Source organism: Coloeus monedula (assembly GCF_965178545.1).
Source record: "Coloeus monedula genome assembly, chromosome: 18".
NCBI lineage: Eukaryota > Metazoa > Chordata > Aves > Passeriformes > Corvidae > Coloeus > Coloeus monedula.
The window spans coordinates 9309398-9321882 of NC_138798.1; the positions used below are offsets into that span (position 1 = coordinate 9309398).

Sequence of the window (12485 nt, forward strand, 5' to 3'; positions counted from 1 at the left end):
AAGAGTCAGAGATTAAAAGGTTAAAAGACTCATTCTGCCAAGAAAATGCATCAATTAAGCCTCTGAAAGTGTCCTGGTTTCACTGCTGTGCCACTAAAACTCCAGCTGAAGCCTCAAAATTCCCTTTTACACCAAAGTTAAAAAGAGGGTGTTCTGCTGGAGGCCAGTCTGTGGGCAGCAATCACAAGGCTGTCCTGCCAAGGTGACTGTAAGAGGAAAGCAGCTCCACACTTCACCTGATGCCAGTGACCTTGAGAACATTGCATAACCTGCTAAAGCTTTAAAGTCAGATCAGCCAACTATATCCAAGTCCCACAGCCAGACAGATCACACTCTCTTAGCTCTGAGGTCAGGACAGGTATTCAGGAAGAGGGTATCTATAGAAAAGTAATTTGTTACTGAAAATACTGTAGAACACATGTTGACTTACCTCTCTCCAGCCTCTCCTCTGCCTAGAGGGCAGCCAATGTCTGAATCTCTTTCTGTCAAGTCATGCAGGCACAATCCTTGCTAGGCTGCACGGCCTGTTTCCAAGTTGTGCCTTGTCCTTTAAGCAGCTGGTAATGTTAACATTTTGGTAGCTTAATTTTAGCTTGAGAATTAAATAAAGAACATGCACAAGTGATAGGTCCAAATAAATCCTTTTATTTCTCTGTAATAAATACAGCACTATCTGAATTCTGAAGACCCTTGGGTCCAATTAATTCCTTTCCTACTAGTTCAGAGGTGAATTACCACTAGAATACTCCTGCCTGGTCAGTCTGCTCCCTCCAGCTCATTCCCTGTCCGTCCTTCTGCTCCCCGTGGATAGCAGGGCTCTACACCATGATCCTCTTCCCTACGAGGGGGCAAATTCTTCACAGGAGAGAAGAAACACCTACAGGGAAGAAGCACAAGTTCAGCATTAGATACATGTTCCAGCAGCTGGAGTTAAAAGCTCTCTCACTTGAGATGACCAGATCAAGACCCAACTACTGATAACAGCTTGTAACAAATGCAGCAGGAAACAGAGAATCAGCCAAGAGAACAGCAGGCTTCCCATGGCAGCAAGAGTAGACTGTCTAAGAAGGTACCTACAACCTCCCCACCTTCACACAGACATGGTCACAATCATTTCTCCTTCCCTTTCCAGTTGCCTTCTGCTCTTCAGGACACGGAAAAGACACAACTGTTTCCTACTTAAAGTGCACTATATCCCCAAAAGATCGCTTCTACAGCCTTCAAACCCCCTGAGATGCTCTGCTGGCAGGAGTTCCCTCCTGCAGGGACAGGGCACACTCACCATTGCTGTACTTGCACTGCTTCAGAGCCTCGTTGAAGCCCTCGCACAAGGTCAGGTCTCTCTGGTTGGTAGCACACTCCAGGAACTGCTTCATCTCATAGTGGCAGGGTCCGTAGGGCGACTGCTGCATCACGGGCCGGGGCTCCTGTGGGCACGGGCCCGGTCAGGGGCGGCCCGGGGACAGCGGCGCCTCTTCCAGCGTGCTCCCGTCACCCTGGGCGGCCATCTGTCTGTCCGTCCATCCGTCCTTCCCTCCCTGCACGGCCCCGCTCCCCGCTCCCGCCGCCCCACGGCCGCAGCCCCGCCGCCCAAGGGCAGCCCAAGGGCACGGCCCGGCTCCGCTCGCACCTGGGCGGGCGCCGCCGCCTTGGCCGGCTCGGAGGAGCCGCCGCTGAAGACGCCGGTGATGGCGCTGCCCACGACGTGTCCCACGGCGGAGCCCACGGCCACGCCGGCCGCCGTGCTCGCCATCTGCGCCATCAGCCCGGGCTGCGCCGGCTGCGCCGCGGGTGCCGGGGCCGCTGGGGCCGGGCTGCGGAGAGAAGGCAGTTATGGGGGGCGACACAGGGCGGCGTGCCCCGCTGTGCCCGCCGTGCCGAGGCCCCCATACCTGGCGGGCACCGGTGCCGCGGCGGGCCGGGACGCGCTCCTGCCGCCCCGCGCCATCGCTGCTCTGAGCGCCCCGCCCCGCCCCCGCCCTTAAGAGTGCCGGCACCGCCACGTGACGCGCGCGCACGCGCAAACAGCCGGCCGAAGCCAGGGCCCCGCCCCACTGAGGGAAGGCTGGGCTCCCGCGGGGCGCATGCGCAGAAGGCGCGGGGCCGGGTCCGCGCACTGCCCGCCGCTCCCGGCAGAGGGCGCGCGAGGCCCGTCCGGGAACGGGGCGGGGGCGCGGGGCGGGACCGGGGAATCGATGGCGGGATGAAACAAACACCGAAACAACACCGGAACACCACCGGAACAACACCGGAACACCGAAACACCACGGGAACACCACCGGAACAACACCGGAACACCACCGGAACACCACCGGAACAACACCGGAACACCACGGGAACACCACGGGAACAACACCGGAACACCACCGGAACACCACCGGAACACCGAAACACCACCGGAACAACACCGGAACACCACCGGAACACCACCGGAAAAACACCGGAACAACACCGGAACACCACCGGAACACCACCGGAACACCACCGGAACACCGAAACACCACCGGAACAACACCGGAACACCACCGGAACAACACCGGAACACCACGGGAACACCACCGGAACAACACCGGAACACCACCGGAACACCACCGGAACACCAAAACACCACCGGAACACCACCGGAACACCACCGGAACACCACCGGAACACCGAAACACCACCGGAACAACACCGGAACACCACCGGAACACCGAAACACCACCGGAACAACGCCGGAACACCACCGGAACAACACCGGAACAACACCGGAACACCACGGGAACAACACCGGAACAACACCGGAACACTGAAACAACACCGGAACACCAGAACAACACCGGAACACCACCGGAACAACACCGGAACACCGGAACACCACCGGAACACTGAAACACCACCGGAACACCACCGGAACACCACCGGAACACCACCGGAACACCACCAGAACAACACCGGAACACCACTGGAACACCGGAACACCACGGGAACAACACCGGAACAACACCGGAACACCACTGGAACACCGGAACACCGAAACAACACCGGAACACCACCGGAACACCACCGGAACACCACTGGAACACCGGAACACCACCGAAACAACACCGGAACACCACTGGAACACCGGAACACCACCAGAACAACACCGGAACACCACTGGAACACCGAAACACCACCGGAACACCACCGGAACACCACCGGAACAACACCGGAACAACACCGGAACACCGAAACACCGGCAGCGAGTCCAGGCGTTAGCCCAGCACTGCCAAGGCCACCAGTAAACTGTGTCCCCAGCTCCGTATCCACACGATTTGTGAACACCCCCAGATGGTGACTCCAGCGCTGCCCTGCGTAGCCCGTGCCAGGGCTGGGCGACACTTTCAGTGAAGAATTTTCCCCTAATATCGAATCTAAACATTCCCTGGCACAACTTGAGGCCATTTGCTCTTGTCCTGTCCCTTGGTACCTGCGAGAACAGAGCGATCCCGCCTGGCTTCATCCTCCGTTCAGGGAGCTGCGGAGCACGGCAGCTCCCCGGGGACAGGTGCTGCGGATGCCAGGACAAACGAGAGCTCCAGGAAGGCCGATGCAGTGACTTTGCAAATGCTCGGAGGGTGCTTCTCCCAGGTGTGGAACAGACCAGGGGAGCATGAAGGGGCTTGTTGGAATGGGCAATGAACACGGCTTCTCTTGCACGGGAGACGACGGGGTGGAGGAGAGGTGGATAATGAGGGGCTGGGAGACGGAAGATGAGCGCTCTGCAATTGGGGCAGAGAAAGGAGGGTGCCAGGGAGGAGGGAAGGGAGGAATGATGTGGTCTAAGCCAATGGCCAGCACAACAATTTTTGCAGCAGCCCTCTGGATACAAACCAGGAGATCAAGGAACACTTTGCAAGGCGTGGACATTGTTGGGCAGTAGGAATCCATGAAAAGATGATGATGAGCCCTCAAATCATGAAGAGACAGGCTGGACGACGCCAGTTTTACCTTCAAACCAATTTCCTGACAATCATCTCTTCCCTGGCACTCCCGCTAGTCTCCAGGGCCCCTGTGGGTCCATGTCTCCTCAATGTCTCCCTGGAATGGGCCTTGTTGCCAGCTCCATCTTTGGATGTTCCTTATGCCCAGTGGGGAAAAAGAAATTTCCAAAATTGAGAAGGATTCAGACGTTTTCCAGGAAAAAAAACATCCCAGCTATGTTATGTCTCCAGGGCTGTGTTCATACATTCAACAAGTTATGAAAACCAGCTCTTTGGGCTGGTTCATTGACTGGCAGGAATTAGAGCTAAGTCACTGCAGGGCTGGCAATTAGCTGCTGTGTTAAGTGTTTTTGTAGAATCAAATTTCCAGCACGAGGGGAAGAGAAAAGCGATTGTAAAGCAAGCCACCCCCTTGGTGCAGGAGCTGGGCGGGCAGAGGGGAGCTGCAGCTCCTACACTCCTGAGGAAAGAAAAGGATTGTTCCTCAAACAAGCACCGCTTTGGTCTCCTCTTCTGAGGGGTAACACCCCCAAACCCTTCCTCTCACAGCACCAGGGAGCTCTCCTGCCCCTGGGAGCAGTGTGCTGCTTTCAGCTGAACAGCAGCATTTTACAGCCAGCGTTTGCCTGCCTGTCTTTTCCCACTAATAGAGAGGGGGCCAAGCCACTGTAAAAGCAGAGGAATGCCACTGGAAAGCCCCTGCCTCAGTAGCACCTGCACCTGCACTTTTTCCTTTTCCCAGGTATGAGTCCTGGAGAAGTGGGGTTCCCTTCCTTGTGCAGCCCTGTCCCAATGAGCCATGAGTGCCTGAGGGGAAACAGAGGTCTTAGAGACAGGAGAGAAAAAGGGCAGGAGTGGAGACAAGGTTGACCTCAGGGAGCCTCTCGCTGTGAGGAAACTCAGCTCTCTGCCAACTCAGCTCAGCTCTCTGCTGTCAGCATTTGAGCACGGTCGAGCCATCAGGATGTGGGGCTGGGGCTAGCACACCATGGGCTCCTTTCCCTTCTTGGTTGTTCCTGGCCATAGGTAGAAGCTCGGCATGTGCCAGAGGGAGAAGAGGACGGACTTGCAGGGGGCACAGGGAATGCCAGAGCTCCAGCCGTAAGAAATCAAGATTCATTAGTTCCACCACACACAGAACAACTTGCTGAAGGAGCCTGGGTTTCAAGCTGAGCGCGTCCCTCTAAGCTGCGTCTGGGAGACCCTTTGATTTGGTTAATTAGACACAAAGTTTTTCTGTGCAGTGGGAGGCCGGGTATGTGCTGAGGAGCACAGCTACACTGGGTTTACTAATGAGATAATTTATTGTGGCTGTCTGGGAGGCTGAGTGTACACAACTCCACCCGCGCACACACCACCCACCCCAAGCCCTCTGCTCGCAGCTGGAGAGTCTTCGGCACCGGAGGTGGAAGTACGGTGTCAGGTCTCACTGTGAGAGCCCTGCCGAGGAGCCATCCTCCCACTGGGGGCTTCTGCAGGAGGGCCTCATTTACATCTAAGTATCCTTGAAACGATTTTCAGTTTGCCTGGCCAAACCTCCTAATTCCGCTATTTTTCAGCCTCTCTCTTTCCCCTTGCTCCAGTAGATCTCTCATTACATAGTTCAAGTGTTAGGGCTTGCCTACACTTGAAGGTTGACTCTGGATTTAGGGACATATAAATCTGAAAGACAGTAACTAATTCTTGAATCATTCTGGAAGGATTTACTCAAAACCAGTAATTTCTGAATAACTTGGTGCCCTGGCTGGCCAGTTCATCCTCCTGTTAGCGGCAGGAGCAGGTAAGACAAAGTTTGTAAAAGGCAGGTCTGTGTTTTTTCAACTGCTTTCTCCCCATTGCTCTAAAAGGAGCTTATAACCTCCCCCTCCAGAGTTTGCCTCACTTAAATCCTCACGCTGTCACAGCTGAAATGTGGCTACAAAGAGATCTAGGAATTCCCCAAGCGTTTGGCTCTCAAGGGGTTGTTTCACAGGTAAGGAATGCAACACCGGCCTCCCTGTGTTTCCTACCTGACTCTGCCCCTCCAGCGGGCACGGCTCGGGGCTGGCTTTACCAGGCTGCATTTTCTCAGGGCGTTGCTTGGGGAACAGTGACAGCCACAAGTGTCCCGTTCCTGCAGAAGCCCTCTCCACTCAGCCCCACCTCGCTGCGGGCACATCCTGCCCGGTCCCTGCCACGGGCCACCACCAGCGGGGAGCCATCCGGGAGTGCTGCTGGAGCCTCCTGCCTCCCGAGCTGCAGGTTTGCGCTTGGAGAACCCTAATTAGTGCATGCAGGGGCAGATCTGGGCAGTGCTCCGGGTGTACCTGAATTTAAGTTATTTAGGTTAACAGCAAATTGCACAGGATGATTGCTCGGGGATCTGGGCAAGCTATTCAAAGCAGAAGAGAGCGTCTGATGAATTAGCCAATATTTTTGTTTGTGGACCATCCCCCAAAAAGACAGAAACAAAACCTCCAGTTCTTACCAATGTGTTTGCTACTCAAAATTACTCCATGAATCATTTGTGACTGACTGTATGCAGTCAGTGGGTTTCTCATGTCCTCCTTTTATTTTCATCTATGAGCTCCAGCTAGTCCTAATTTTGCTTGTGCCAAGTGGCTGATCTCAGTCCCCAAGTTCATTCACAGCACTCAGGTCAGAAGGAAATACGCAAGAACTACCTTTTTACGATACACAGTTTTTAGCAAGCAGAGTTGCAGTCAACAAATAGTAATTTTTTAAAAACCCCCACAAAAACAGGCAAGCTGCTACAACTAAACAGCATTCACAGATTTTTCATGAGCAAATTGAACACTTCCACAGTCCTGCCTCATCACCATTCCCCAAGGGATAACAAAATAGCAGTGTCACAGGCAGGTGATATTCCATGGCACCACAGCAGCACGGCACACAGCCCTGTCTCACTCTGGATGCCACAGGCTTCGAGTGAACTCCCCACGCAGACGTCTTTCTGTCTGCATCCTTCCTTAGTTACTTTTTAGCCAAAACACAATGCCTGAAACAAAGTGACTGCGCTTCAGGAGTCGGAGATGAGCAATGGGAGGAAGAAATAACCAGTGTCTCACTGGAGGCGCTGCAGATGGCGGGACGTGACTGCAAGGGAAGGGGAGGCAGCGCTCAGAGTGCCGTTTCAGCTTTCAAGTCTCGTGCTCCCAGGATCTACATGCCATTTCTTGGATGTGGTTTGCCCCGAGGGCAACCTCAACAGCTGTGAAGTTTCAACAGACGAACAACGTAATTTTCAATAAATTTCACCAAGCAAAGGAAAGGATTTTAACTCCTTCATGCTAGCCCACTTTTGGTCTGAAGGCTCTTCCGGACCCGAATCCATTCATGTCATGAGTGTTTCCTGTTTGAGCCCCAGGCACACCTGAGCTACACTGCTGTACTTCAGGTTTGCAGAGAGGTTTTCCCCATCGGAAGAGGCTTCTCTCAGCCATGCCCATGTGTCCTGGGAGGTGCAGGTACATCCCTGCATTTACCTGTGCCACTTGAACCCACGCTGGTGGAGGAAGGTACCAAATATGGATGCCCTCAGCTCCTGGTGGGGAAAGGAGAGGCAGAGGAAAGACAACTTTTCCAAATCTCCTTGCGGCAACTGCATCTTGGAAGTTCCATTTCCTTTGTACTCACACATCCAGAAGTGGGGCTTGTGCTCTTGGAGTCATGTTCTCATCCCAGATTAAGGCTGATGCCATTAATTGTAACTGAAAGAAGGGCTTTTGTGTTCCCAAATGCTTCAGCCAGAGAAGTCAAGAAATTACCTCTTTCAAAACACATCCAGTGTATCCTCAAATCGCTGTGAATTCATCTGCTGTACACAGGACAAGACAGCAAACTTGAGTCCAGAGATAAAAAGCCAGATAAAAAGCCAGCATGGGGTTTTTTGGTGTGTGTCTGGGGAATCTGAGCAGTGAGACTGTGACCTTTGCTGCCTCACCTCTGGCTGGGATCTGTCAAGCGGTTTCAGGGACTCTGAAGCAGTGAGCTCACACCCCTTGCAGGAGATAACAGTGCTGAGGGATCTCACACCTTTACAGGCTCCCTGCTTCACCTGTGAATGCTTTACCTTCAGTGTCCAGACCGATGGGCTCGGGACTTAGCATTTCCTCCTCACCCAAATGTCTGCCCAGAGACCATTCCCTTCTGCTCCTGCACAGCTGCTCCCTGGATGGTCTGGTTCCCCCTCTCTCTGCAGACAGACAGCAAACATCTCCAGAGAGCTGTCCCGGTGCTTCCCCACACACAGCTCCGGGAGGCACTGACAGCTCTCAGGTGTCTGTAGTGAAACAACATGAGACCAACGACAGAATCAAGGATGAGGTTTGTGTGTAAGGCAGAGGTGCCCATGAGATTTAGGAGGCTCTTAGCACCAACCCATGAACAGCTACTGCTTTGAACTAGAACTTTACAGTAACTGCCTCCCCACATCTCCCCCTTCCCAAGTGGAGACACAGCTTGTATGGCAGCCAGAGAGATCTTGTGGGGTGCTGCAGCCTCTACACAACAGTTCACAGACACCTGTGATTTGCAGTCTTTTGTCCCAGCTCTCCAAAATGTTCCATGAGTTTTAGTCACCACATTGCTCTCCCTATTCTATTGAGGCTCCCCAGCTGTCAGCTTCCAACAGAAATTTCTTAGACAGAAACTAAATATTGGATCCCATCTTTTCTTTCCTGTAGAAGAAGCCAGTGGTATCTCATTTTCACATGGAAAGTCAGTAACCCTTGCAAATGCACAGGGCAGCCTGGTTGTGCACTCTGGTTTGTCATGATTTCTGCTGAAATGCTTTTCTTTCAGTTGGCATCTCCACCAGAGTGCTGAGTTCAGTGCAGAGTCCATCCAGGGGCTCCTCCATAGGAAGACTGCAAACATCCTCCTCTGTAGGAACAGCCTGACCTTTTGAAAAATTCATGATCTGAGCAAACTCCTCAGCTCTCTGGAAAGGCTGGACACTGTGTGTGCCATGCTAGATTCATTCCCAGCCTTGTGCAAACTCTCGTGGTGCTCTTTTGAGATGGCTCTTCAGAGTCTTCGGTGTGGTCTCTGGGTGCTTCCCTGCATCTGAGGCTTCCACGGTGAGTTTGTGATAATGCAGTTTCAGAGTTAAGCAATTGCAGACCAAGAGAAAGTGGGAAAACACTTTGGGAACTGATCTCTGTCACTGTCCAACCAATTTATTCCAGTGACATTTGTTAGTGGCAATGCAGTGTGTCACACACAGCATCTAGGGTAGCATGAGCTCTGAATGGCAGGACATGGCACCACTGCTGCACAAAGCAACTGCTGGGAGAGGCACTTTGCATCCTGGAGGGAACCAAGAGTGCTCTCACACCAATAAAACCCACACTTCTGTGATCTCTCTTCCTGGACATTTCCTCTGGGCTGAATTAGCATGCTCTCCTGTCTTTTTTCCCCTGGCTCACATCTTTACTGTGTTCACATGACTTTATTCAGTCAGAGCCCCGTGTCCGACTGGTTCTGCTCGCCCAGCACTAAACAGCCCATGAGTGCAGGCACCCCATCCTACCGAGATGTGGGGAGCACTCTCTCCTTCCTGCTGCTGGCCCTGGCTTGCCAAACTGGCCTGCACAACCTGGGGACAGACACCTCTCATTTGCCAAAGGCAAACGCACCCCATGGGACGAAGCCAGAGCAATGTGGAGGGGCAGGAGGGTCCCAGCAGCAGCGAGGCTGTGCCGAGAGGAGCTGGGGGAGTGGTACCTGTTCCAGGGAAGTGAGTTCAGCAGCATTTACTGAGGAGGGGGGAGAGAGGGAGCTGAGGGGCTTGGCTGCTCTGAGCAGAAACGTGCGTGAAGAAAAGCCTCGACCCACACCCTGAATTCCACAGCTCGACTCCAGGGACAGGGGGAGGGAGAGAGGACAGGACAGGACATTTCCAGCAGACCTGCGACTTGTTCATAAAAGCCTCATCTCACCATCCCTGCCTGCCTCCTCCCCCATCGCCTCCACCGCTCACGCTGGGTTTTATTAACGCAGTTCCCCTCAGGCTAGAGGGAATCACATCCCAGGAGACATTCCAGTCTCAGATCAGCTTCGGAGGGGATCAGAGGGAGCCAAGGATGGGGGGCGTTTCACCAGGACGTTTCATTTGCGGAGAGCTGGCAGGTTGGGAGCACTGCAAGACGGCACTAGCAGCCTCCTTATCAGACACTGAGCAGCCGCAGGCTGGAGCCGAGCCTCTGCTCGGCACTCTGTGTCCCAGCCACTTCTGCTTTGTCCAGGCTGCTGGCTGGAAGCTCTTTCCCTGAGCTCTGCTGGGTGCTGGGTGCACGGCCGGGCGCAGGGAGTCTGGGCAGGGAGTCTGTGCCTGTTGCTCGGGTGAGCACACTGTTGGTGACGTGCCCCGGTCGGCTCCACAAGGGCTCAGCCCGGGGTCAGTACCCTTCCCCGAGCACCGACAGGGCCTCAGCTGCCGGCTCCTCGACCATCGCACCCTGCACCAGTCAGGACCAGCACCTCTCGCCAGGAATGGGAGCTGGCTCCCCGGCGTCTGGCTCCCCAGGTGAATTGTGGTGTGCCCTGAGCCTACGCCAGGAAAATGCCAGCAGATGAAACTGCATCTCAGGCCAAGAGACACGAAGATGGATGTGTTTTCCTCGCCTGGCTTATCTCGCAGGCAGCGCTTCTCACCGGAGCCCGGCACTGTTTGTGTGCGCTCGGCTCCTGGCACGGGGGCAGGAGATGATTAGACAACAAACACTGTGGCGGAGCTCTCCCGAGCTGCAGCCTGCCCCTGCCGAGACCACGGCCCGGCAGGGAGCCGCTCCTCGGGGGCCAAACCCCAGCGCTGAGTCCCAGCGCCGGCTGCAGCTGCACTGGGGCTGCAGCGGGAGAAGGGGGAGGAAGAGCCGCAGGACCCCACAGCTGCTCGGGCACTGCAGGAGCTGCAGTGTGAGCTGCACGGGGTGTGGCTGTCTCAGTGCTCCCCCAGGGACCCCTTCCTTGGCTGGACCCCTGAGGAGTGCAGTGCACCTCTGCAAGGTGAGGGGCAGGACGATCTTGCCACCATCTCCCTCGTTCCTAGGTTAGAGGAGGCAGCAGTGCCTGCCCAGCAGCCCTGCAGACAGTCGTGCCCCCTGCCCAGGGGCTCTGCTCCACCTGTGCCCCTTGGTTTCATAAGAGCACTACATCGAGCAGATCCCAAACTTGTCTGACTCTGCACTGCTGGGTTCAACCCAGAATTAAGGTCAAAGAAAGGGGAGTTTTAAGGGCAAAAAAATTAGATGTCAAATAAGTAGTAGCAAATCAAGCAAGACTTTCTGGAAATTCATAGTGAGACTGACCTAGTTAAGCTGAAGTCTGGAAAACTTTGGTGTTTTCAAGGTTCACTGTTTGGATCTGGGACAGCCTGCACAATTCCAGCGTTTCCGTTTAAAAGATTTTAAAAACCCCAAAAGAGATTTGAAGCAGACCACTTTGCTGACCAACATATATTTTCATGTATTGCTTTATTTTACATATTACTTTACCTTTTCACTTGTGAGTCCAGGCCCAAAGGCCAAGTTTCCACTCCACAACCTCTTCTTGCCCACTCCTCATGCCCATGTCTTGGGCTGCCAGCAGAGGAGGAGAACTGGGTAATTCAAAAAGTGCTCCTGATCAGTCGTGTTTACATGGGCAGTTCACTGCACATGACCCTCAGCCTTGTTTGCACCTACCACCACCTGTACAAACACCCACTTTGGCTGCCCAGGAGAAAAACAAGGTGCCAGGGCCAAAGAAAAGGGGAATACCAAAAACAAGAGGTGAGAACAGAGATTTGCCTGGTGGGGATGTGTCCCCATTTGTCACCCACTGAGCAGTGATGCTGGAGACATCAATTCATGAGATTGTCTCCTACAGAGAGAGGAGGAAAGACTTTAGAGAAATCAAAGGGGTTTCTCTGTCCTAGGGATTTGGCTCCTGGACCATCTTCCAGCTGCTCAGGGAAATGCCCAGGAGGTGTAAAGCTCCATGCTGACTTTGCAGGGAACCTAAAGCCAGGTCCCCAGCCACACAGAATACAGCTGTGAAAGTCACACCAGGGAGGTGGCAGGAAACAAAGGACTTTGGACAGACAGGCTTAATCCATTTAAATTCAGTTTCTCTCTCACTTCCCTCCCCTTTCCCCTTCACTCTCATCAGACAGCTCTTCCCCCACCTCCTCTCAGTCCGAAGTGCCTTCCAGCAGTATCACATCCAAGTGGCCCATGGGCTGAGAGTTATTCCATCTCTCTGCTGCTCACAAAGAATCAAACCTGCTGTTCTCTTCCTCTCCCACAGCCTCTTTCCACCTAATATCTGCTGGGCTGTAGAGAGAGGTTATCTCCAGCTGGTGGTTCCACTCACATTATGATGCTGCTTTGCCTGCCCAGGTGTTCACAAGGCCCTCCTTGTTGGGAAGTCTTAGGGGAGTGGGAGAAGAGCTAGAGCTTCTGGTCAGAAGGAATTGGAAAACTTATGACAGCTCTGCCACTTGATAGGACTGGAAGGCTCTGAACGTATGCTGAGTGA

General features: G+C 54.0%; 1 protein-coding gene across 1 annotated transcript; it reads right to left on the reverse strand.

The window, feature by feature from the left end:
* Positions 1 to 625: 625 nt before the first annotated feature.
* Positions 626 to 1991, reverse strand: CHCHD10 (coiled-coil-helix-coiled-coil-helix domain containing 10). Its single transcript, XM_082293183.1, has 4 exons — positions 1893 to 1991; positions 1631 to 1814; positions 1283 to 1427; positions 626 to 877 (listed from the first exon to the last, which is right to left on the reverse strand). Exons 1-4 carry the CDS (start codon positions 1946 to 1948, stop codon positions 858 to 860), a joined length of 405 nt encoding a protein of 134 aa, XP_082149309.1. The 5' UTR covers positions 1949 to 1991; the 3' UTR covers positions 626 to 857.
* Positions 1992 to 12485: the final 10494 nt, after the last annotated feature.

Bases quoted from the DNA above. Each gene is read 5' to 3' on its own strand.
- CHCHD10 (XM_082293183.1), bottom strand. From the start codon at position 1,948: ATGGCGCGGGGCGGCAGGAGCGCGTCCCGGCCCGCCGCGGCACCGGTG. The intron at 1,815-1,892 runs GTATGGGGGCCT...TTCTCTCCGCAG, and splicing joins GCGGCACCGGTGCCCGCCAG to CCCGGCCCCAGCGGCCCCGG. The intron at 1,428-1,630 runs GTGCGAGCGGAG...CCGTGCCCACAG, and splicing joins AGGCGGCGGCGCCCGCCCAG to GAGCCCCGGCCCGTGATGCA.